Source organism: Hypanus sabinus, chromosome 6 (assembly GCF_030144855.1).
Source record: "Hypanus sabinus isolate sHypSab1 chromosome 6, sHypSab1.hap1, whole genome shotgun sequence".
NCBI lineage: Eukaryota > Metazoa > Chordata > Chondrichthyes > Myliobatiformes > Dasyatidae > Hypanus > Hypanus sabinus.
Window position 1 is genome coordinate 4,776,959 of NC_082711.1, and position 25,226 is coordinate 4,802,184.

The 25,226-nt window shown below is 47.0% G+C and overlaps 1 protein-coding gene across 6 annotated transcripts in view; it reads right to left on the reverse strand.

Annotated features, from left to right (window-relative positions):
- Positions 1–4,622: 4,622 nt before the first annotated feature.
- wdr97 (WD repeat domain 97) overlaps positions 4,623–25,226 on the reverse strand; it is a 191,535-nt gene continuing 170,931 nt past the window's right edge. For all 6 annotated transcript variants that reach the window (XM_059971585.1, XM_059971581.1, XM_059971583.1 and 3 more), the window contains 6 exons: positions 21,640–21,761; positions 13,960–14,128; positions 12,112–12,216; positions 11,793–12,004; positions 5,670–5,722; positions 4,623–5,482 (listed from right to left, as the gene is read on the reverse strand). In XM_059971585.1, coding sequence (XP_059827568.1) covers positions 5,283–5,482; positions 5,670–5,722; positions 11,793–12,004; positions 12,112–12,216; positions 13,960–14,128; positions 21,640–21,761 — 861 coding nt within the window. In that variant the 3' untranslated portion in view covers positions 4,623–5,282. The remainder of the gene's footprint in view (positions 5,483–5,669; positions 5,723–11,792; positions 12,005–12,111; positions 12,217–13,959; positions 14,129–21,639; positions 21,762–25,226) is intronic.

Sequence of the window (25,226 nt, forward strand, 5' to 3'; positions counted from 1 at the left end):
TGTTCGAAGGTGTGTTAAAAGTTAGTGAGGAGATAAAAGGTGGTGAGGTGAATATTATTATTGAAGGAGAAGGGAAAAGTGTAGTTCCTAAGTTGAATGAAGAAAATTTAAAGTCTGGATTGGTGTCAGAAGCAGTAACCAGGCTGAAGGAACAATGGCTTGTTAACAAGGTGCCTGCGAATCAATTACAGTTTGATTTGGAATGTAAAGGTACCCCGTTCGCTAATGTTATTCAAGGGTGTGCTGTGAAGAGGCAGAATTTGAAATGCTGTTTGGACAAAGAGGGATCGCTTGCAGATATTAAACTGAAAACTGATAGAATGAAGGGTCCTGAAGATAAAACTAACGACTTAATTAAAAATAAAGAATTGTGTGGAAGTTCAGAAGATGGGCTAAGTTTGGAAAACATTGTTGATAAAATAACTCCTATGAAAGGAGCATGCAAAAGCCTATTCCACACTAGTATACAAGCTAACCACGTGGGAGTTAACTGGAAAAGGGGCGAGGGTTGACGGGATGCCACTTTAAATAACAGGATCTGGTTTTAAGGGATTTCGACAAAGCATGTAAATAATAAAGACAACACCATGGAAGATTAACTGTTAAGTTTGAAAGTAAAATAAAGATTAGTATTTGCATAAACTTTTGTAATATACAGGTAAGCTAAGATCACAACTCTTTAGTTTTGTTTTGCTGAAGAAAAGGAATAAAAATAGGTGGTTATTAAATTGGAGTCTGATGCTACAGGAATTTATTAAGGTAGGAGATGTTAAGATATTAAAGGAAGTGACAATGTAATCACTAACTGTTTAGATGCTGAATTGAATGTATAACTGTATTACTCTGTAGTGAAAAAAAAACTCTTTTGTATTGTGTTAGATTCAGCAATTCTGTAAGACTCTGTAGTAGTTAATTTTTACCTGTGGTAAAAATCCTTAGAAGGATAGGGGTGTTACGAATGCAGGGAGCAAAGTCGCCCCCCCCCCCTTTTGAGAATCACAAGATCGCTATTATTTCGGGTCTGAGAGCCAGGAAATGAGAGAGATACACATCATGTCAGTAATGAGAGAGAGAGAGAGAGAGAGAGAGAGAGAGACGCAGGATCACAGCAAAGGCAGAATACACAACAAAGTGGAATGTCTCCGAACAAAAAGCGGAACGGAACCACTGATTACTGCTAATGTCTCTTGGAGAAGGAATTGTGTATTGAGTACTGTACTATTCATTGAAGCCCCTCAGGGGACAACCAGAGTGCTCTGGTTGAGGGATTGCGTCATCCCAACCTGATTGACAGCTGAGACCCTGTGAGTGAGGATAAAAGTCGGGTCTGGGGAACAACCCCTTTAGACACACCAGGAGAAACGCTAGAAATCCAGTGACAGCGTTTTATAGCGAAAGCTGGTGAGTGCTCATGTGCGTCCTCCCTTGCCTGGGTGGCGGGTTCATCACGGAAGAAGGGTTTAGCTAAAGGAGAGGTCACACTTGAACAGCCACACCAACGAGACACAGACGGACCAAAATCATAAAGGAAGGTTGGCAAAAACAGTAGCGGTAACTGTTCCCATTCTTCTATCTCCCTCTCTCTCCAACAATTGCAACACAGCGATCAACAATGGCTGCAGCCTGTATGAACTGAAATGAACTTTATATTTCCATCGGACAATTCATTATCCCCTAGATGACGATAGAACTTATTTCTTATTGATTATTATACCCGCATTTTTAGGTTTAGTATTGATGACGTATATTATCTGTATATTTGCATTGATATTATTTTTGTGTATATTTACTAATAAATACTGTTAAAAATAGTATCACCAGACTCCAGCGGATGCCTCTATCTTTGCTGGTAAGTAACCCAGTTACGGGGTTCGTAACACCACCAAGACACCTATGACAACTCTGGAGGAGTTACAAGCTTCAGCAGCTGAGATGGGAGAGCCTGTGCAGACAACAACTGTTGCCCGGGTGCTTCACCAGTCACAGCTTTATGGGAGAGTGGCAAAGAGAAAGCCACTGTTGAAAGAAACTCACATGGAATGATGGAGTGGAGGAGAGGGAAAACAGAAATAGATCTAAAGTAGTGAGCCGTAAGGATGTCAGGAAGGACAGGCAGGTGATGGAGCAAATTTGCAGCCATTGGGATGAGTTGCAGTGCAATCAATGCAAAAAGTACCAAATACTGGACTGAAGGTGTTATACTTAAATGCATGCAGCATAAGGAATAAGGTGGATGATCTTGTCGTACAGTTACAGATTGGCAGGTATGATATTGTGGCCATCACTGAGACGTGGCTAAAGGATGCATGTCTCTGGGAGCTGAACGTCCAAGGATACACGGTGTATCGGAAGGATAGGCAGGTCGGCAGAGGGGGTGGCGTGGCTTTAATGATAAAAGAGGTGACATAGGATCGGAAGGTACAGAATCTTTATGGGTTGCGGGGGTAAAAGGACCCTGGTGACAGTTATCTGTGTTATGTAAGTGTACAGTCATGCACTTTGGTAGAAGAAATAAACCGGCAGACTATTATTTAAACTGGAATTAGACTGGAATTTAGAAGGATGAGAGGGGATCTGATTGAAACATATAAGATTATTAAGGGATTGGACATGCTAGAGGCAGGAAACGTGTTCCTGATGTTGGGGGAGTCCAGAACCAAAGCCACAGTTTAAGAATAAGGAGTAGGCCATTTAGAACGGAGTTGAGGAAAAACTTTTTCACCCAGTGTTGTGGATCTAGGGAATGTTCTGCCTCAGAAGGCAGTGGATGCCAATTCTCTGGATGCTTTCAAGAAAGAGTTAGATAGAGCTCTTAAAGATAGCAGAGTCAAGGGATATGGGGAGAAGGCAGGAACGGGGTACTGATTGTGGATGATCAGCCATGATCACAGAGAATGGTGGTGCTGGCTCGAAGGGCCAAATGGCCTATTCCTGCACCTATTGTCTATTAAATGGAGAGAGAATTCAAAATTCTGAGATGCAATGGGACTTGGGAGTCCTCGTGCAGGATGCCCTTAAGGTTAACCTCCAGGTTGAGTCAGTGGTGAAGAAGGTGAATGCAATGTTGGCATTCATTTCTAGAGGAATAGAGTATAGGAGCAGGGATGTGATGTTGAGGCTCTATAAGGCACTGGTAAGACCTCACTTGGAATACTGTGTGCAGTTTTGGACTCCTTTTTTAAGAACGGATGTGCTGACATTGGAGAGGGTTCAGAGAAGATTCACCAGAATGATTCTGGGAATGAGAGGGTTGACATGTGAGGAACGTTTGACCTCTCTTGGACTGTACTCCTTGGTGTTTAGAAGAATGAGGGGGGACCTCATAGAAACATTTTGAAAGTTGAAAGGCATGGACAGAGTAGATGTGGCAAGGTTGTTTCCCATGGTAGTGGAGTCTAGTACGTCTTGAGAATTGCAGGGCGCCCATTCAGAACAGAGATGCGACAAAAAATCTTTAGCCAGAGGGTGGTGAATCTATGGAATTTGTTGCCAAAGTGCATCTACTAAATGCTACATGAAAGGGTGAGTAATTATGCAATCAATTATTTTGTGATCAAAATAATTACAAATATGAAACAATTTGTAGAGATCTGATTTTACTTTGACATGTAAGAGTCTTTTTCTGTTGATCAGTGTCAAAAATGCAAATTAAATGCACTGTGATTCAATGTTGTAAAACATGTAAACTTCCCAGGCAGGGTGTGGGGTGGGGGGGCTGAGTACTTTTTATTAGCACAGCTTATGGACCTCAGTGAGGCCTCTGACGGTCCTGTGATTTGGAAGGTTAGGTCACATTGACCCTGAATTGGCTCGATGATGGGAAGCAGAGGGTGATGGTTAAAGGCCGGATTCACCATCTGAAAGCCAGTGACGAATGGGGTGCCCGGGAGCCAGTGTATTAATTATCCATGTAAATGATTTGGATATTAACGTACTTGGTACGATTAGCAAGTTTGCTGAGAGTGGAGTAGGTTCCAGTGATCTTGATCAGTCAGGGAGGGGAGCGTTTCAACTTGGTTAAGTGTGAGATTTGTCCAACCAGGGTAGCACTTGTACAGTGAGTGGCAGGGTGCTGAGTTTTGTGCAATAGAGGGACCTGTGAGAATCAGTGCACAATTCACTGAAATGTTCAGCCACAGAAATGTTTAGCATGTTGGCCTTCCTCAGTTAGAGTATCAAGTTTAAAAGTAGGGCCATTATGGTGCAGTTATACAAAAGATACTGGAGAGGGTGCAGTGGATAATATGAGGATGTTGCTTAGACTGGAGGGCCTGAGTTATAGGGCGAGGTTGGCCAGGCTGGATCTTGGAGTGTAGGAGTAAAAGAGGTGACCTCTTGATGCTGCCATCGGGTAGGAGGAGTAGGAGCCTGGAGATCACTACAAGGTTCAATGACAGCTTCTTCCCATCTGCCATCAGGATCTTAAACCAAAGTGAAAAAGCCTAATACCACCTTGGACTAATCAATTTATACATATAAGAGGTAGAGAGAGAGAGGGAGATACACACACACACACCTCTACGTCAGTCAGTGTTTGTCTCTCTCTCTCGTTACCTCTCTAGCCATATACACTGGTCTCACACACACACACACACACAACTTCAGACACAGGAACACTGAACTTGTGATAAATCAGAATCTTTAATCACCTGTAGTACACGTATACATGGTGCGAGGAGGGGTTACAAGGGGCTGTGTGGATTTACTGTGAGGGTTGTACAGGAAGGTGTACAGAGTCCACCTGACAGGGCACAGATGCCCACCAGTGAATAAAGCATCTCTGGATGGAGTGCAGGGGGATGTACAGCTGGGGGGGGGGGGGTATACAGGTGCGGGGGAGTATACAGGTGCGAGGGGTGGGGGGACAGGTGCGGGGGGTGTGTACAGGTATGAGGGGTGGGGGGTGTACAGGTACAAGGGGTGGGGGTGTATAGGTGCGGGGGGTGTGTACAGGTGTGAGGGGTGGGGGGTGTACAGGTGCAAGGGGTGGGGGTGTATAGGTGCGAGGGGTGTGTACAGGTGCAAGGGGTGGGGTGTGTACAAGTGCGAGGGGTGGGGGTGTATAGGTGCAAGGGGTGGGGGTGTACAGGTGTGGGGGGAGTGTACGGGGGTGGGGGGAGTGTACAGGTGTGGGGGGTGGGGGTGTACGTACGGGAGGGTGTGTATAGGTGCGGGGGCTGGGGGTGTACCCATACGAGGGGTGGGGGTGTACAGGTTGCCACCGAGCGTGAGGCGTATTCAGGTTCGGTGAGAGGGGTGATGGTGTGACTGCAGGCACAGGGTCAGCAGTAGCTGCCCACCAGTGAATGCTCCAGGATGAAGTATTTCTGGCCGGATCGCCGGAGGGTGAGGAGGCTGTGTGGAGGGAGGCGGTCAAGGACTGAGGGGAAGGGGTTGAGGCTAACCTCTGACATGGGCAGCCTGATGACACGGCCCAGGGCAAAAGTCAGAGGTCGCAGTGGGAGGTGGGGCAGCTGCCGCCCTGTGGAACAAAGAGAGAGAAGTGGAGTGCATTGTCACACGGTATAACACCGACATCACCCCCACAACAAGCCTCCCCGACAGCGAGACCCACCTCCGCTGTGCCCCTCCCACCTTGCGATAGGACCCAGCGGACATCGTTTGAACCCAGGGCGAGTGTCATGTGCCCTCACCACCAGGATACTTACTCTGTGTTGGCGCTGCCTCTCGTGTCTCTGCCAGCCTCATGATGGGTCGGTCCCTGCAGAAGAGGAGAAACAGCCCTGGTTGATTGAGGCCTACTGAGTGTGGAGGACTGCCATCCCAATGGTGAGGGCTGGTGGTCAGGACACCAGGAACAGCATACCATAGGTGCAAAGGGATCTGGGAGTCCTTGTGCAGGGTTCCCTGAAGGCTAATTTGCAGCTTCAGTTGGTGATAAGGAAGGCAAATGCAATGACAGCATTCATTTTCAAAGGACTAGAATATAAAAGCATGGAGGTGCCGAGGCTTTGTAAGGCATTGCCCAGACCACAGTTGGAGTATTGCGAGCAGTATCGAGCCCCTCATGTATTGGCATTGGAGAGGGTCTATGGGAGGCTCACAAGAGTGACTCTGGGAATGAACAGGTTAACTCATGATGAACTTTGGATGGCTCTGGGCCTGTACTTGCTGGAATTCAGAAGAATGAGGGGGAATCTAATTGAAGCCTACCAAATATTGAAAGGATCTGGAGAAGATGTTTCCTGAAGTGGGAGAGCCTGGGACCAGAGAGCACAGCCTCAGAATAGAAGGACAACCCTTTGGAACAGAGATGAGGAGGAATTTCTTCACCCAGAGGGTGGTGAATCTGTGGCACTCATTGCCACAGACAGCTGAGGCCAAGTCATTGGGTATATTTAAAGCAGAGATTGATAGGCTCTTGATTAGTCAGGGCATCAAAGGTTACAGAGAGAAGGAAGGAGAATGGGATAATAAATCAGCCATGATGGATTAGCAGAACAGACTTGATGGGCGGAATGGCCGGATCTGCTCCTGTGCCTAATGGGTTCATGGAATCTGGATTCACACACAATCTGCTGGAAGTTCTCAGCAGGTCAGGCAGTGTGTGTGGGGGAAGTGGACTGTCAAAGTTTTGGGTTAAGATTCCTCCTTGAGGACTGAGTCCTGCAGAACTCCTCCACAAGGCTGTTGTTGGGATGGAGCTGAAAGGCGGTGACCTTCAGTAACCCTCGGGAGTTGGGTTGACACACCAATAGAGAAGATGAGTCAGTGCAGCACGAGTTATACAACACACCCCACCAGGCGCCATTTCTCCCACAGGGACAGGGTATCATCGGTAGCAGAGTCACCATCACATATGAGCTCCCCTTGCACCGAATCATCTGTCTGCACAGAACTTTCTCTGTAACACTTCAATTCTACGCTGTTTCCCTTTACGCCAGGAGGCGCGGTAACGTACCAGTGAGCATATCACTTTATAGTGTCAGTAACCCGTGTTCAACTCTGTAAGGAGTTTGTATGCTCTCCCTAGGATCGAACCGGTTTCCTCCCATAGTCCAAAGGCATGGGGGTTAGGGTTAGTAAGTTGCGAGCGTGATCTGACGTGACACTTGCAGGCTGTCCCCAGCACAGCTTCAGAATGTGGACAGTGATACAAATGACACATTTCACTCTCTCTTACAATGTACTTGTGAAAAATAAAAATAATCCTCAAATCGTCAAGTCTCTATTATCTTCATGTCTTTATACAACGAAAGCTGTCACCATATCTCAGAATATATCACAATAATAAACCTGCTACTAAGAGCTCATGGTCTGCCCCGCCCCCCAACTCCCAAATTTGGGAATACATCACCATTCCTACACCATCCCCGGGTCCGAACCCTGTAACTCCTTTCACTACTGGGACAGTGGGAGTACATTCATCAGAATACATCACCATTCCTACACCATCCCCAGGTCCGAACCCTGTAACTCCTTTCACTACTGGGACAGTGGGAGTACATTCATCAGAATACATCACAATTCCTTCACCATCCCCGGGTCCGAACCCTGTAACTCCTTTCACTACTGGGACAGTGGGAGTACATTCATCAGAATACATCACCATTCCTACACCATCCCCAGGTCCGAACCCTGTAACTCCTTTCACTACTGGGACAGTGGGAGTACATTCATCAGTCGTGTCGTGGGTCAGGCTGTCCACCCTCACCTTTGGACATCAAACAGTACAGGAGCAGGACCTTTGCCCACAATGTTGTGCTGAAATTAATTAAATTAGTAGTTAAAACTTAACTGAACCACACAACGCCCATATCCCACAATGCTCTGCATGCCTCATGTTCAGGAGCAGTTATTACCCTTCACTCATCAGGTTTTTGAACCAGAGGGGATAACTTCACTCACCTACAACATTGAACTGTTCCCACAACCTATGGACTCACTTTCAAGGACTCGTGTTCTCAATATTTATTGCTTATTGATTTCATTTTTGTTTTTATCATTTCTTTGTATTTATTGTGAATGCCCACAGGGTGACATACAGTATGTGTAATTTGAACTTTGAAGTTCATGTTCCTGTCTGAGCCTCAAACACCACTGTCTCCCTCACCATCTCGGACAGCAGACTCCAGGCCCCCACCACTCTCTGTGTAAACGACCTTCCCCATCACATCTCATTTGGAATGATTATACGACATTTCAGCCCTGGGTAAAAGGTACCAGTCATATCTATGCCTCCCATAATCTTATAAGCCTCTATCTGATCTCCCCTCAGCCTCCACTCCAGAGAAAACAGCCCAAGTTTGTCCAGCCTCTCGTTTTAGCAGATGCCCTCTAATCCAGCTGGTGTCTGGGTGAACCTCTTCTGCACCTTGTCCAAAGCCCTCGACATTTTTCCGTTAAAGTGGTGACCATAAACATATGCAGTACACCAGATGAGTTTTAGAAAACGGCAGCATAACTTCCTGACTTTGGGTCTCACTGCCTCGACTAATAAAGGCGAGCATGTTCTATCCCTTCCTCACCATTTTATCAAACTATGCAGCCAATTTCAGGGAACTGTGGACTTGGACCCCAAGGTCCATCTGCTCATTAACACTGTTGAAGGTCTTGCTACAAACTATGTACTGTTCATTTACATGTGATCTCCCAAAGTCAACACCTCACACTTGCCTGCATTAAACTCTATCTGCCATTTCTCTGCCCATATCTGTAACTGATCTACATCCTTCGACAATTGTCTACACGGTCCTCACCACCAATCTTTGTATTGTCTGCAAGATTACCAACCCACCTATCCATATTTTCATCCAACTCACTTATATACAATGCCTTGAAAATGTATTTAGCCCCCACGACTGTTTCCCAGCTAAATTGATCAAAGTCTGTTTGTGATACTGCACTCGTTTATGTGTGGGCTGAATCCGTTTGTGATACTGCACTCGTTTATGTGGGGCTGAATCCGTTTGTGATACTGCACTCGTTTATGTGGGGCTGAATATGTTTGTGATACTGCACTCGTTTATGTGGGGCTGAATCAGTTTGTGATACTGCACTCGTTTATGTGGGGCTGAATATGTTTGTGATACTGCACTCGTTTATGTGGGGGCCGAATCTGTTTGTGATACTGCACTCGTTTATGTGGGGGCTGAATATGTTTGTGATACTGCACTCATTTATGTGGGGCCGAATCCGTTTGTGTTACTGCACTCGTTTATGTGGGGCCGAGTCCGTTTGTGATACTGCACTCATTTATGTGGGGGCTGAATCTGTTTGTGATACTGCACTCGTTTATGTGGGGCCGAGTCCGTTTGTGATACTGCACTCGTTTATGTGGGGGCTGAATCCGTTTGTGATACTGCACTCGTTTATGTGGGGCTGAATCCGTTTGTGATACTGCACTCGTTTATGTGGGGGCTGAATCTGTTTGTGATATTGCACTCGTTTATGTGGGGCTGAATCTGTTTGTGATACTGCACTCGTTTATGTAGGGGCTGAATCCGTTTGTGATACTGCACTCGTTTATGTAGGGGCTGAATCTGTTTGTGATACTGCACTCGTTTATGTAGGGGCTGAATCCGTTTGTGATACTGCACTCGTTTATGTGGGGGCTGAATCCGTTTGTGATACTGCACTCGTTTATGTGGGGGCTGAATCTGTTTGTGATACTGCACTCGTTTATGTGGGGGCTGAATCTGTTTGTGATACTGCACTCGTTTATGTGGGGCTGAATATGTTTGTGATACTGCACTCGTTTATGTGGGGGCTGAATATGTTTGTGATACTGCACTCGTTTATGTGGGGCCGAATCCGTTTGTGATACTGCACTCGTTTATGTGGGGCTGAATCCGTTTGTGATACTGCACTCGTTTATGTGGGGCTGAATCCGTTTGTGATACTGCACTCGTTTATGTGGGGCTGAATCCGTTTGTGATACTGCACTCGTTTATGTGGGGGCTGAATATGTTTGTGATACTGCACTCGTTTATGTGGGGGCTGAATCTGTTTGTGATACTGCACTCGTTTATGTGGGGCTGAATATGTTTGTGATACTGCACTCGTTTATGTGGGGCTGAATCCGTTTGTAATACTGCACTCGTTTATGTGGGGGCTGAATATGTTTGTGATACTGCACTCGTTTATGTGGGGGCTGAATCTGTTTGTGATACTGCACTCGTTTATGTGGGGGCTGAATCCGTTTGTGATACTGCATTCGTTTATGTGGGGGCTGAATCTGTTCGTGATACTGCACTCGTTTATGTGGGGCTGAATATGTTTGTGATACTGCACTCGTTTATGTGGGGCCGAATCCGTTTGTGATACTGCACTCGTTTATGTGGGGGCTGAATATGTTTGTGATACTGCACTCGTTTATGTGGGGCCGAATCCGTTTGTGATACTGCACTCGTTTATGTGGGGCTGAATCCGTTTGTGATACTGCACTCGTTTATGTGGGGCTGAATCCGTTTGTGATACTGCACTCGTTTATGTGGGGCTGAATCCGTTTGTGATACTGCACTCGTTTATGTGGGGGCTGAATATGTTTGTGATACTGCACTCGTTTATGTGGGGCTGAATCTGTTTGTGATACTGCACTCGTTTATGTGGGGCTGAATCCGTTTGTGATACTGCACTCGTTTATGTGGGGGCTGAATCTGTTTGTGATACTGCACTCGTTTATGTGGGGCTGAATATGTTTGTGATACTGCACTCGTTTATGTGGGGCTGAATCCGTTTGTAATACTGCACTCGTTTATGTGGGGGCTGAATATGTTTGTGATACTGCACTCGTTTATGTGGGGGCTGAATCTGTTTGTGATACTGCACTCGTTTATGTGGGGGCTGACTCTGTTTGTGAGACACTGTGCATCACAAACAGCAGAATCCTTGCAGAACATCATTAGTCACAGACCTCAGCCAGAATAGGTCCCTTTGATCACCACCCACTTCTATTCTGCGGGCAAACCAATTCTGAATCCAAATGGCCAATTCCCCATCGATCCCATGCATCTTCATCTTCTGGCTGAAGTTCTCACGAGGGGCCTTGTCAAACACCTTAGAGTCATAGAAAAGTACAGCACAGAAACAGGTACTTCGGCAAAAGCCATTTAAACTGCGTATGCCCTTCGACCTGTACCGGGACCAGAGCCATCCGGACCCCTACCATCCATGTACCTATCCAAACTTCTCTTAAACATTGAAATCAAGCTCACATGTCCAACTTGCGCTGGCAGCTCGTTCCACACTCTGAGTGAAGAAGTTTTTCCTCATGTTCTCCTTCAACCTTTCACCTTCACACTTAACCCATGACCTCTAGTTGTAGTCCCACTCAACCTCAGTGGAAAAAGCCTGCTTGCATTTACCCTATCTATACTCCTCATCATTTTGTATCCCTTTATCAAATCTCCCCTCAATCATCTATGTTCCAAGGAAAAAGTCCTAATCTATTTAGTCTTTCCCTATAACTCACGTCCTCCAAAATGGGCAACATCCTTATAAATTTTCCCTGCACTCTTTCAATCTCCATTACATCTTTCCTGTAGGCAGGTGACCAAAACTGCACAAAATACCCCATATTAGGTACCACCAGTATCTTAAACATAGCGTTCCATCTCATGTACTCAGGGTTTTCAGTTACGAAGGCCAATGTGCCAAAAGCTTTCTTTACAATTCTATCAACGTGTGATGCCACTTTCAATGATTTATGTACCTGTATTCCCAGATTCCTCAGTACCCTACCATTCAGTCTGCAAGACCACCATTTACCATGAGATCCACAAGGCAAGAGGCACCTCCTGCCTCACTACCCCCACGCAGAGACCGCTAACCTGGTGATCTTTGGCAGGAAGAGGACCGCGTTTCTGACATCCTGTCCCTCCTCCGATCGCTGCTCGGACACCCTCAGCTCCTGCAGTTTCTGCTCCAGCTGCAGTTCACAGAAGTAGTTGACGGCCTCTATGGGACGCAGCGAGTCCAGGGAGCCGAGCGTCTGGGGTGCATGCAGACGCAGCGCAGATGCCTTCCCCTGTCTCCGACCCACCTGTTGACAGGATTGCAAGATACAGGATCAACTCAAACTGCCCCCACCCAGGCGAGGGGGAAGCAAGGGGACGATAAGAACACAAGGGCTCTGCTGCTGGTACTCACACTACTCTGAGAATGCCTGTTGGGGACAGCACTGGAGGAGATGGGCAGAGCGGCACGCAGTGTGTTCCCAGCGTTCAGAGATCTGGCAGCACCTTGGATGTGTTCCTAGGGAACGAAGAGTGTTAACACCATTCCTTCCACATTACCCATCCCATCAGACCAGAAACACCCCCCCTTCCACGTTACCCATCCTATCAGACCAGAAACACCCCCCTTCCACATTACCCATCCCATCAGACCAGAAACACCCTCCCTTCCACATTACCCATCCCATCAGACCAGAAACACCCCTCCTTCCACATTACCCATCCCACCAGAAACACCCCCCTTCCACATTACCCATCCCATCAGACCAGAAACACCCCCCTTCCACGTTACCCATCCCATCAGACCAGAAACACCCCTCCTTCCACGTTACCCATCCCATCAGACCAGAAACACCCTCCCTTCCACATTACCCATCCCATCAGACCAGAAACACCCTCCCTTCCACATTACCCATCCCATCAGACCAGAAACACCATTCCTTCCACATTACCCATCCCACCAGAAACACCCCTCCTTCCACGTTACCCATCCCATCAGACCAGAAACACCCTCCCTTCCACATTACCCATCCCATCAGACCAGAAACACCCCCCCTTCCACATTACCCATCCCATCAGACCAGAAACACCCCCCTTCCACATTACCCATCCCATCAGACCAGAAACACCCCCCCCTCCACATTACCCATCCCATCAGACCAGAAACACCCTCCCTTCCACATTACCCATCCCATCAGACCAGAAACACCCCTCCTTCCACGTTACCCATCCCATCAGACCAGAAACACCCTCCCTTCCACATTACCCATCCCATCAGACCAGAAACACCCTCCCTTCCACATTACCCATCCCATCAGACCAGAAACACCCCCCTTCCACATTACCCATCCCATCAGACCAGAAACACCCCCCCTCCACATTACCCATCCCATCAGACCAGAAACACCCTCCTTCCACACTACCCATCCCATCAGACCAGAAACACCCTCCCTTCCACATTACCCATCCCATCAGACCAGAAACACCCTCCCTTCCACATTACCCATCCCATCAGACCAGAAACACCCTTCCTTCCACACTACCCATCCCATCAGACCAGAAACACCCCCCTTCCACACTACCCATCCCATCAGACCAGAAACACCCCCCTTCCACACTACCCATCCCATCAGACCAGAAACACCCCCCTTCCACTCTATCTGTGCCCTCTGGTCTGAGACTGCCCCACTATAGGAAACATCCTCTCCACAGCCACCCTATCTGTGTCCTCTGGTCTGAGATTCCCCCACTATAGGAAACATCTTCTTCACATCCACTCTAGCTGTGTCCTCTGGTCTGAGATTCCCCCACTATAGGAAACATCCTCTCCACATCCACTCTATCTGTGTCCTCTGGTCTGAGACTCCCCCACTATGGGAAACATCCTCTCCACATCCACTCTATCTGTGTCCTCTAGTCCTAGACTCCCCCACTATAGGAAACATCCTCTCCACATCCACTCTATCTGTGCCCTCTGGTTCTGGACTCCCCCACTATAGGAAACATCCTCTCTACAGCCACTCTATCTGTGTCCTCTGGTCTGAGACTCCCCCCACTATAGGAAGCATCCTCTCCACAGCCACTCCATCCAGTCCTTTCAATATTCTACACATTTCACCCACAGCAGACACACCATCAGTCAGTCACACACACCCACGGACAAACGATCCGTCATTTGCAGCTCCCCACCCACCCACCCACTCACTCGTAGTCAGATGCAGTCACAGTCAGCCCACTCCCTTATTAATCGCAAACCACGTACCTTGAACTGTTGCATCCAGTAGCGGAGCCAGGCTTGGCTGACTTTGCGAAGTTCCTGTCGGTTTTGGGAGCCCAGGTGGTCTCTATCTTCCCAAGAGCTCAGCTCCATATCCAGGTAGTTGTGGGGGTCCTGCAGACCTAGCTCATCCAGAATGGCTTTGACGGTGGCCCTGGAAAACAGTTGGACCTTGGGTGTTCAGCTCACTAGGGCAATGGACAACGTCTCTCCTGGTCCAGTTGTCTCTGGCCAATCACAGCTCAGGTGCTGAATCCACAAAGACACCACCCCAACCTCTAGGTTCCCAGCACAAAACCACCTGGGCACACTCTCTCCTCCAATGTAAAAGAGAGTCCTGTCTCCCCATCTCTGTTGCTGATGTAGCTAATGAATCATGGCTAAAATCCTGTGGACACCTCCTTCACTCCCTGCTCTTTATCACAGTAGCTTCCTCCACTCCTCCTGAATTTCCACAGATGCTCCTGGCCCAGTGAGTTCCATAAGATACAGGCGCAGCATTAGGCCATTTGACCCATTTCAACCCCAGTCTCCTGCCTTCTCCTCTTATCCCTTCATTCTCTGAACAATCAAGAATCTATCATCCATCCTCTGCCATAAATACATATACAGACTGCCTGTGGCAAGGAATTCCAGCCTCACCACCCTCTGGCTACAGAAATTCCTCCTCATCTCCGTTCTGAAAGGATGCCCCTCTATTCTGCGGCTCTGTCCTCTGATCTTAGATTCCCCACCACAGGGAACACCCTCTCCACAACCACTCTATCAAAGCCTTTCACAATTCGATAGGTTTCATATGACAGGCCATTCAATCCTGGAATAATTTTCATGAACCCCACTCTCCAGTTTCAGCACATCCTTTCTAAGGGGCCCAAACCAGCTCACAATACTCCAAGTGAGGCCTCACCAGTGCTTTATAAAGTCTCAACATTACATCCTTGCTTTTATATTCTAGTCCTCTTGAAAAAAATGCTAACCTCACCACTGAATCAACCTGCAATTTAACTTTTAGGGAATCCTGTACAAGGACTCCCAAGTCCCTTTGCACCTCAGTTATTTGTATTTTCTTTCCATGTAGAAAATCGGCAGCCTTTTTATTTCTTCTACCAAAGTACATGACCATAGACTTCTCGACACTGTATTCCATCTGTCATTTCTTTGTCCGTTCTCCTAATCCATTCAAGTCCTTCTGTAGCCTCTCTACTTCCTCAAAACTACCTGCCCCTCCACCTATCATCACATCATCTGCAAACTTTGCAACCAAGTCATCAAATCCTTTATCCAAATCATTGACATATAACATAAAAAGAATTGGTCCCAACACAGACCCCCATGGAACACAACTATTCACCAGCAGCCAACCAGAAAAAGCCTCCTCTGTTCCCACTCCTTGCCTCCTGCCAATCAACCACTGCTTTATCCATGTTCAAATCTTTCCTGTAATACTATAGTTTCGTAATTTGTTAAGCAGCCTCATGTGTGGCAAAGGCCTTCTGAAAATCCAGGTACACGTCAACCGATGCTCCGTTATCCTACTTGTTATTTCTTCAAAGAATTAAAACAGATTTATCAGACAAGATTTTCCCTTGAAGAAACCATGCTGACTGTGGCCTATTTTATCATGTGCCTCCAAGTACCCTGAGACCTCATCATTAACAGTCGACTCCAACATCTTCCCAACCACTGAGGTCAGACTAACTAGCCTATACTTTCTTTCCTTTTGCCTCTCTTCCTTCTTGATGAGTGGAGTGAAATTTGTAATTTTCCAGTCTTCCAGTACTATTCCAGAATCTGGTGATTCTTGAAATACCATTAATAATGCCTCCACAATCTCTGCAGCCACCTCTTTCAGAACCCTGGGGTGTACACCATCTGGTCCAGGTGACTTAATGAACTGCAGACCTTTCAGTTTCCCAAGAACCTACTCTCTAGTTATGCTAACTTCACACACTTACTGCCCCCAACACCTGGAATTTCCACCATACTGCTAGTCTCTTCCACTGAGAAGACTGAAGCAAAATACTAATTCAGTTTGTCCACCCTTTCCTTGTCCTCTCCAGCTTCATTGTCCAGTGATCCAATATCCACTCTTGCCTCTCTTTTACTCTTAATGTATCTGAAAAACTTCTTGTATTCTCTTTAATATTATTGGCCAACATACTTTTGTATTTAATTTTTACCTTATTAATGACTTTTTCGGTGCTTTCTGATGGTTTTTAAAAGCTTCCCAATCATCTAACTTCCCACTAATTTTTGCTCTATTATATGCCTTCTCTGGCTTTTATGTTGGCTTTGGGTTCTCTTGTTAGCCCTGCTTGTGTCATCTTTCCTTTAGAATACTTCTTCCTCTTTGGAATGTATATATCCTGCACCTTTCAAATTGCTTCCAGAAATATCACCCAGTGCTGCTATGCCATCATCCTTGCCAGTGTTCTTTTCTAATCATTTCCAGCCAGCTCCTCTCTCATGCCTCTGTAATTCCCTTTACTCCACTGTAATACTGATACACCTGACTTTAGCTTCTCCTTCTCAAATTTCAGGGTTAACCTGATCATATTATGGTCACTTACCCCTAAGGGTTCTTTTACCTTAAGCTCTCTAATCAATTCTGGTTCGTTGTACAATGCCCAATCCAAACTAACTGATTCTCTAGTGGGTTCAACCACAAGCTGCTCCAAAAGCCATCTCATAGGCACTCTAGAAATTCCCCCTCCTGTAAACCAGCACCAACCTGATTATCCCAATCTTCCTGCACGTTGAATTCCCCCATGACAATTGAAGCACTGCCCCTTTGGTATGCATTTTCTATCTCCCATTGTAATTTGTAGACCACATTTTTACTACTGTTTGGGGGCCTGTATACAATTCCTTAGCTCTATCTACAATGATTCAACACATTCCAAACCTTTGTCAACTCTTTCTAATGACCTGATTTCGAATCAGAATCAGGTTTATTGTCTCTGGCTGGGTTGTGAAATTTGTTAACTTAGCAGCAGTAGCTCAATGTGATACATAATACAGAAGAAGAAAAAAAATACATAAATAAAATAAATAAATCAATTACAGTATATGTATATTGAATAGATTAAAATTTGTGCAAAAATCAGAAATAATATAATTTAAAAAGTGAGGTAGTGTTCACAGGTCCAATGTCCATTCAGGAGTCAGATGGCAGAAGGGAAGAAGCTGTTCCTGAATCGCTGAGTGTGTGCCTTCAGGCTTCTGTACCTCCTACCTGATGGTAACAGTGAGAAAAGGGCATGCCCTGGGTGCTGGAGGTCCTTAATAATGGACACTGCCTTTCTGAGACACTGCTCCCTAAAGATGTCCTGGGTACTTTGTAGGCTAGTACCCAAGATGGAGCTGACTAGATTTACAACCCTCTGCAGCTTCTTTCAGTCCTGTGCAGTAGCCCCTCCATACCAGACAGTGATGCAGCCTGTCAGAATGCTCTCCACGGTACAGCTATAGAAGCTTTTAAGTGTATTTGTTGACATACCAAATCTCTTCAAACTCTTAATGAAGTATAGTCACTATCTTGCCTTCTTTATGTAACCCCCTGGGTCGCCTCAGGCTCGCTCAGCTCATTCTCGTCTAGGGGGAGCAGCCTTCGGCCCCGCCAAACTGGGTAATCAGCTGGTGTGGATGCTGTGTGATGTCCCCGCCTCGCCAAAGAACAAACAGGACACCATTTGCGATTAAATGATTTCAGTTTATAAAGATTACTATAACTGATTAATAACCATACAGTATATATGAAGGAAAAGAAAATAAAGAAAAGGCGCCAAACTTATCAAAGTCCAAACCCCTTCATGCACAACCGTTGGAGCTCAATTACTGAAGTCTTCTGGCCACCATTCGATCCTCTCCGAACTCCTCAACTCACAGCTCAGGACCACCCGAAGTGGTCAACCAAGCACATCTATCTTCATCATCTCTCCTTGGGGTACCTCCTGGCCTTGGACCCCCACTTGGGGTCCGTTCCTTGCCCAGTTTACAGCATCGTGTCCTCTCTCTCACCCCCTCACGCCGACTCCCCAAAAGCCCGTCAACAATAGCTTACAGACTCAGAAGAAAGAAGAACATTAATCCCCATTTGGTTTACAAAGGAATACAATTCTCGTTATCAGTAAATTTTAAACCAAACAAGCTTCCAGCACTCTCTCACTACAAAGAAGCATTCCTGCTTTTAACAAAACAAAGACGCCATTTTAATTTACATACGCAGTAACAAAGAAAAAGAAGAAACCCCCCTTTACACTTATAACTACATCGATATGTTGGGACCAGGTTAGACCCTCAGAGATCTTAACACCCAGGAACTCACTCTCTCCACTTCTGATCCCTCTATGAGGATTGGTATGTGTTCCTTCGATTTACTCTTCCTGAAGTCCACAGTCAGCTCTTTCATCTTACTGATGCTGAATGCCAGGTTGTTGCTGCAGCACTATTCCATTAGTTGGCATATCTCATTCCTGTGCACCCTCTCGTCACCACCTAAGATTCTACCAACAATGGTTGTATCGTCTGCAAATTTATAGATGATATTTGAGCTATGCCTAGCCACACAGTCATGTGTATATAGAGAGTAGAACAGTGGGCTAAGCACACACCCCTGAGGTGCGCCAGTGTTGATTGTCAGCAAGGAGGATATGTTATCACCAATCCACACTAGTTGTGGTCTTCCAGTTAGGAAGTTGAGGATCCAATTGCGGAGGGAGGTACAGAGGCCCAGGTTCTGCAAGTTCTCAATCAGGATTGTGGGAATGATGGTGTGAAATGCTGAGCTATTGAATACTCCCCACCAGTTGGTTGGCACGTTTTCAGAGCTTTACCAGGTACTCCATTGGCACCTTCCATCTTGCAAGGGTTCACTGTCTTTAAAGACAGTCTAACATCGGCCTCTGAGACAGAGATCACAGGGTCACCAGGTGCAGCAGGGATCTTCACAGCTTTAATTATATTCTCCTTTTCAAAGCAGGCAAAGAAGGTGTTGAGCTCATCTGGTAGTGAAGCTTTGCTGTCGTTCATGCTATTTCATTTTTTACCAGCAGGGCAATACCACCCCTGATGCCTACAACATCATACCTGCCAATCTGTAACTGTGCTACAAGCTCATCTCCCTTATTCCGTACGCTGCACACATTCAAATACAGCACCTTCAGTTTTGTGTTCACGTTTGTTGATTTTTACGTTGACTTTTACGTTGCAACTCATCCTGTTGATGCAATTTTCCCCTGTCAACAACCTCTCCTCACTACATATTGCCCCTGTTTGTAAACCAGCCACCTCATCTTCAGCACTATCATCCACCTTTCCTACATTGAAATACACGCAGCTCAGGACACAAGTTGCACTATGCTGAATCTTTTGATTCCCAACTTTGTCTGAGGTCTTACCAACATCAGTCTCCACAACCTCTCCACTAACTGTTCTGGCACTCTGGTTCCCACCCCCTGCGATTCTAGATTAAGACCGTAAGATATAGGAGCAGAATTAGCCCATTTGCCCATCAAGTCTGCTCCACCATTTACTGTGGCAGCTGTAGAGGGAAAATCTCTCCCGGCAAAGGAAAGGCCCCCACAGCTGCCTTCTCTCTAGTTATGGAAACTTGACACACTTCATGACCCCTGACTCTTGGAACTTCTACAGTACTGCTAGTGTCTTCCAACATGAAGATCGATGCAAAATACTTATCCAGTCCATCCACCATTTTGTTGTCCCCCATTACCACCTCTCCAGCATCGTTTTCCAGCAGTCTGATATCCACTCTCTTCTCTTTTTTACACTTTATGTATCTTTAGAAACTTTAGGTATCCTCTTTAATATTATTGGCTAGGGTACTTTCGTATTCCATCTTTACCATCTTAATGACTTTTTTAGTTGCCTTCTGATGGTTTTTAAAAGCTTCCCAATCCTCTAACTTCCCATGAATCTTTGCTCTATTATATGGCCTCATTTTGGCTTTGACTTCTGTTGTTAACCACGGTTGTGTCATCTTCCCTTTAGAATATTTCTTCCTCTTTGGGATGTTAAAAACCTCAACGTACAGCATTAACAAACCTTCCCGCTAGGAAATTTGTCTCCCTCCAGTTCATGTGCAAACCATCCCTTCTGGACAGATCCCACATTCCCTGGAAGAGACCCACTGATCCAAAAATCTTATGCCCTTCCTCCTACACCAAATCCTTAGCCATGAATTAAACTACCCTGCCTGACATCGCTACTGTCCCACTGAGCAGTTACAGGAAAGAGAAAACAAAAATTTAACTTTGAGCTTTTCTCTGACTGAAGCCTAAAGCCTCAAGATCACACTCTGACGACGGTCACTGTGCTTGTCCCTGCCTTTCTTTAATCTGACCAAACTCCAATTGATCGGTGGTCAAAGCTTTTTATCACTGTAGCGACCCTTTGCTGCCTCCAACAGATCATTTGTTGCTCCAGGTTCCCGCAACATCAGTTTTCTGCCCCTCCCCAGTCTCCGTCTGCTCCGTTTCTGAGCCCAAATCTCACAGCTCCAACACTGGCAGCCATAGCTTTCTCTTTCCCCTCTATCCGGAGATGCCGCACGGTAACAGACTCTTCTGATGAGCCTGTGCTGCCCAATTACTAATTACTGTCTTTGGACTGTGCACGTAGCTGGGGCACCTGGAGAAAAACCGTGCGGTCGTGGGGAAGAAGTACAGACAGTGACAGAATTGAACCCTGATCACTGGCACTGTAAGCGATGTGCTAAACGCCACATTACCGTACCTTCTGAAGCTCTGGAATTCCCTCCTTCCACCTCTTCCCTCCTCCTTCCAAGTGCCTGACTGATAGCCTCATAATTCCCCTTACTCCAATTAAACACTTTTCTAACTTGTCTGTTCCTATCTCTCCAATGCTATTGTAAAGGAGACAGAATTATGATCACTATCTCCAAAATGCTCTCCCACTGAGAGACCTGACACCTGACCAGGTTCATTTCCCAATACCAGATCAAGTACAGTCTCTCCTCTTGTAGGCTTATCTACATATTGTGACAAGAAACCTTCCTGAACTCCACCCCATCTAAATCCTTTGCTCTAGGGAGATGCCAATCGATATTTCAGAAAATAAAATCTCCCATCTCAACAATTCTGTTATTATTACACCTTTCCAGGATCTGTTTCCCTATCTGCTTCTCGACATCCCTGTTACTATTGGGTGGCCTATAAAAATCAGCCAGTAAAGTTATTGACCCCTTCCTGTTTCTAACCTCCACCCACAAAGACTCCATAGACAATCCCTCCATGACGTCCACCTTTTCTGCAGCTGTGACACTATCTCTGATCAACAGTGCCACACCCCCACCTCTTTTGCCTCCCTCCCTGTCCTTACCTCCATCAGGTCTCCAGAGAAAACAACACAAATTTGTCCAACCTCTCCTGATGGTACAAGTTCTTTAATCCAGGCAGCATCCTGATGAATTTCTCCTGAATCCTCTCCAAAACCCCCCACATCTACTCTGTTAAGGGGCGACCAGAACTGCAGCCAGACGGAGGAGTTTGACACAGCTTTAACCCTGACTGAGAGATTCTGCACTCAACTGTGGCCAGACGGAGGAGTTTGACACAGCTTTAACCCTTACTGAGAGATTTTGCACACAACTGCAGCCAGACGGAGGAGTGAGATAGAATCACTAACCTGAGAATGACATCGCTCTGCAAGAACTGGACCATTAACTCCACGAAGAACTCCTGGGAGTGAGTTACCAGCTGCTTCAGTGCCCCCAGAGCCGCTCGGATAAATTCCCGCTGTTCACGGATCTGATTACACAGGTACAGAGAGCACTGTTACTGTCAACTCCACAGGAGCCTCTGCTGAGACAAACCTTACTGGAATCGAAGCACTGGTTCACACCCTCAGATCAGGTGTGGGAGTCGCCCACACATAACTCTCATGCACCCTGGAGATGTGATACAGTAGAGAACAGAGCAGAGAATGAGCTGGAGGAATTGATGCAGGATCTGATGTGGGATCACAGATTCAATCATTGACAGCTACTGACCTCCCGCAGAAGTGACATTCACCTACACTATCACAGTCCTGCACTGAACCAGTTCCGTGATGGTATTTCTGATTCACACCAGCCTTCTCCAAACCTCATTCACCCTTTCTATCACAGTCACCATCTCTGTCTTCGTTACATCCATTGTCTTCGTCACCCCTCCTCCATCTCCCCCCCGTCTCCATCAGCCCCTGCATCTCTGTCTCCCTTCTCTATCTCTGTCACCCCCTCCGTCTGCGTCACCCCCTGTCCCCATCTCCCCTCTCCACCACCACCCCCTCTGTCTCCGTCAACCCACCCATCTCTGTCACATCCATCTCCCTCACATCCACTGATCTCTCCCACCCCGTCACTCCCTCCATCTCCGTCACATCCACCGTCTCCATCACCCCACCGTTTCTGCCACATCCACCGTCTCCATCACCCCCTCCATCTCCTTCACATACAACGTCTCCGTCACCCCCTCCATCTCCATCACCCCACCATTTCTGTCACATCCACCGTCTCCATCACCCTCTCCATCTCCATCACCCCACCGCTTCTGTCACCCCACCGTCTCCATCACTCCCTTCATCTCCATCACCCCCTTCATCTCCATCACCCCCACCATCTCCATCACCCCCACCATGTCCATCACCCCCTTCATCTCCATCACCCCCTCCGTCCATCACCCCCTTCATCTCCATCACCCCCACCATGTCCATCACCCCCTCCATGTCCATCACCCCCTTCATCTCCATCACCCCCACCGTCTCCATCACCCCCTTCATCTCCATCACCCCCTCCATGTCCATCACCCTCTCCATCTCCATCACCCCACCGCTTCTGTCACCCCACCGTCTCCATCACTCCCTTCATCTCCATCACCCCCACCATGTCCATCACCCCCTTCATCTCCATCACCCCCTCCATGTCCATCACCCCCACCATGTCCATCACCCCCTTCATCTCCATCACCCCCACCATGTCCATCACCCTCTCCATCTCCATCACCCCACCGCTTCTGTCACCCCACCGTCTCCATCACTCCCTTCATCTCCATCACCCCCTCCATGTCCATCGTCCCCTCCATGTCCATCACCCCCTCCATGTCCATCACTCCCTTCATCTCCATCACCCCCACCATGTCCATCACCCCCTTCATCTCCATCACTCCCTTCATCTCCATCACCCCCTCCATGTCCATCGTCCCCTCCATCTCCATCACCCCACCATTTCCGTCACATCCACCGTCTCCATCACTCCCTCCATCTCCATCACCCCACCGTCTCCGTCACATACACCGTCTCCATCACTTCCTTCATCTCCATCACCCCCTCCATGTCCATCACCCCACCGTTTTTGTCACATACACCATCTCCATCACATCCACCGTCTCCGTCACCCCCATCATCTCTGTCACCCCAACTGTTACCATCTCTCTCTCCTCTGTCATCCCCATCATCTCCATCTCCCCCTCCGTCTCTGACACCCCCATGGCTTCAGTCTTCCCTCTCCATTACCCTCACCATCTCCATCATCCCACCCGTCTCTGTCACCCCCTCCATTTCCATCATCAGTCTCTATCTTAAATCTCTGTCTGCTTTCTGTCTCCATCACCTATCTCCACCTCCACCTCTGCCTCTACATCCATCACCCATCTCCATCTCCCCCTCTGACTCCATCATCCCCTCCAAAACAGTACCTATAAAAAGTATTCACAACCACCGCCCCCCCCCCGGAAGTTTCATATTTTATTGTTTTACAACATTGAATCACAGTGGATTTAATTTGGTTTTTAACACTGATCAACAGAAAATACTTAAAGTGATATCAAATTTCTACAAATTGGTCTAAATTGATTACAATTATTAAACACAAAATAACCGATTGCATAATTATTCACCCTTCAAGTCAGTATTTAGTACATGAACCTTCGGCGTTAATTACAGCCTTGAGTCTGTGTGGATGGGTCTCTATCAGCTTTGCATATCAGGACACTGCAATTTTTCCCCATTCTTCCTTACAAAACTGCTTCTGTCTTGGCCACTCCAGGACATTAACTTTGTTGTTTTTAAGCTATTCCTGGGTAAGTTTGGCTTTATGCTTGGGGGTCATTGTCTTGCTGGAAAACAAATCTGCCAAGTTGCAGTCCTCTTCCGGACTGTATCAGGTTTTCGTCCAGGATTTCCCTGTATTTTGCTGCATTCATTTTACCCTCTCCCTTCACAAGCCTTCCAGGGCCTGAAGCAGTGAAACATCCCCACAGCGTGATGCAGCCACCACCATGCTTCATGGTAGGATGGGGTGTTTTTGATGATGTGCAGTGTTTGGCTTAATGTCATACATATGTAAAGAGGGTTTCTTCTTTTTTGTTAACTAGCAGGAATGCTAATTTACTGATAACGAGAATGGTATTCCTTTGTAAACCAAATGGGGATTAATGTTCTTTCTTCTGAGTCTGTAAGCTTTTGTTGACGGGCTTTTGGGCAGATCGGCGCGAGGGGGTCGAGAGAGAGGACGCAATGCTCTAAGCTGGGCGAGGATCGGACCCCAAAGGGGGGTCCGAGGTCGGGAGATTCTCCGAGGAGGGGGGGGATGAAGCTAGATGTGCTTGGTTGACCACTCGGAGGGTCCTGAGCTGTTTGGAGAGTCCGAGGAGTTCGGAGGGTCCTGAGCTGCGAGTCGAGGAGTTCGGAGGGGATCGAATGGTGGCCAGAAGACTTCAGTAATTGAGCTCCAACGGCTGTGCACGAAGTGGTTTGGACTTTGATAAGTTTGGCGCCTTTTCTTTAATTTTCTCTTCATATATACTGTATCGTTATTAATCACTTAGTTATAGTAACCTTTATAAATTGTACTCATTTAATCGCATATGGTGTACTGTCTGTTTTTGGGTGAGGCGGGGACCTCACACAGCATCCACACCAGCTGATTACCCAGTTTGGCGGGGCCGAAGGCTGCTCCCCCTAGACGAGAACGAGCTGAGCGAGCCTGAGGCGACCCAGGGGGTTACATTGTGGGGTGCTCGTCCGGGATTGATTTCTGTGGAAGCTGTGTGATCACCCTCTTTAAATTGTGTCTGCGGCGAAGAGCTGGTGTGCCTTTGTGGGTGTGTGATTGCTGATTGCTTTGTGTGTTGGGTGGGGTGGCTGCTGTTGTTAGCCTCGAGGTCGTTGTTCGAGTTCCGACTAGTGCTGACGAAATGGTGGTGGGACCATGGGTTGTCCGTACTGTTTGGAGA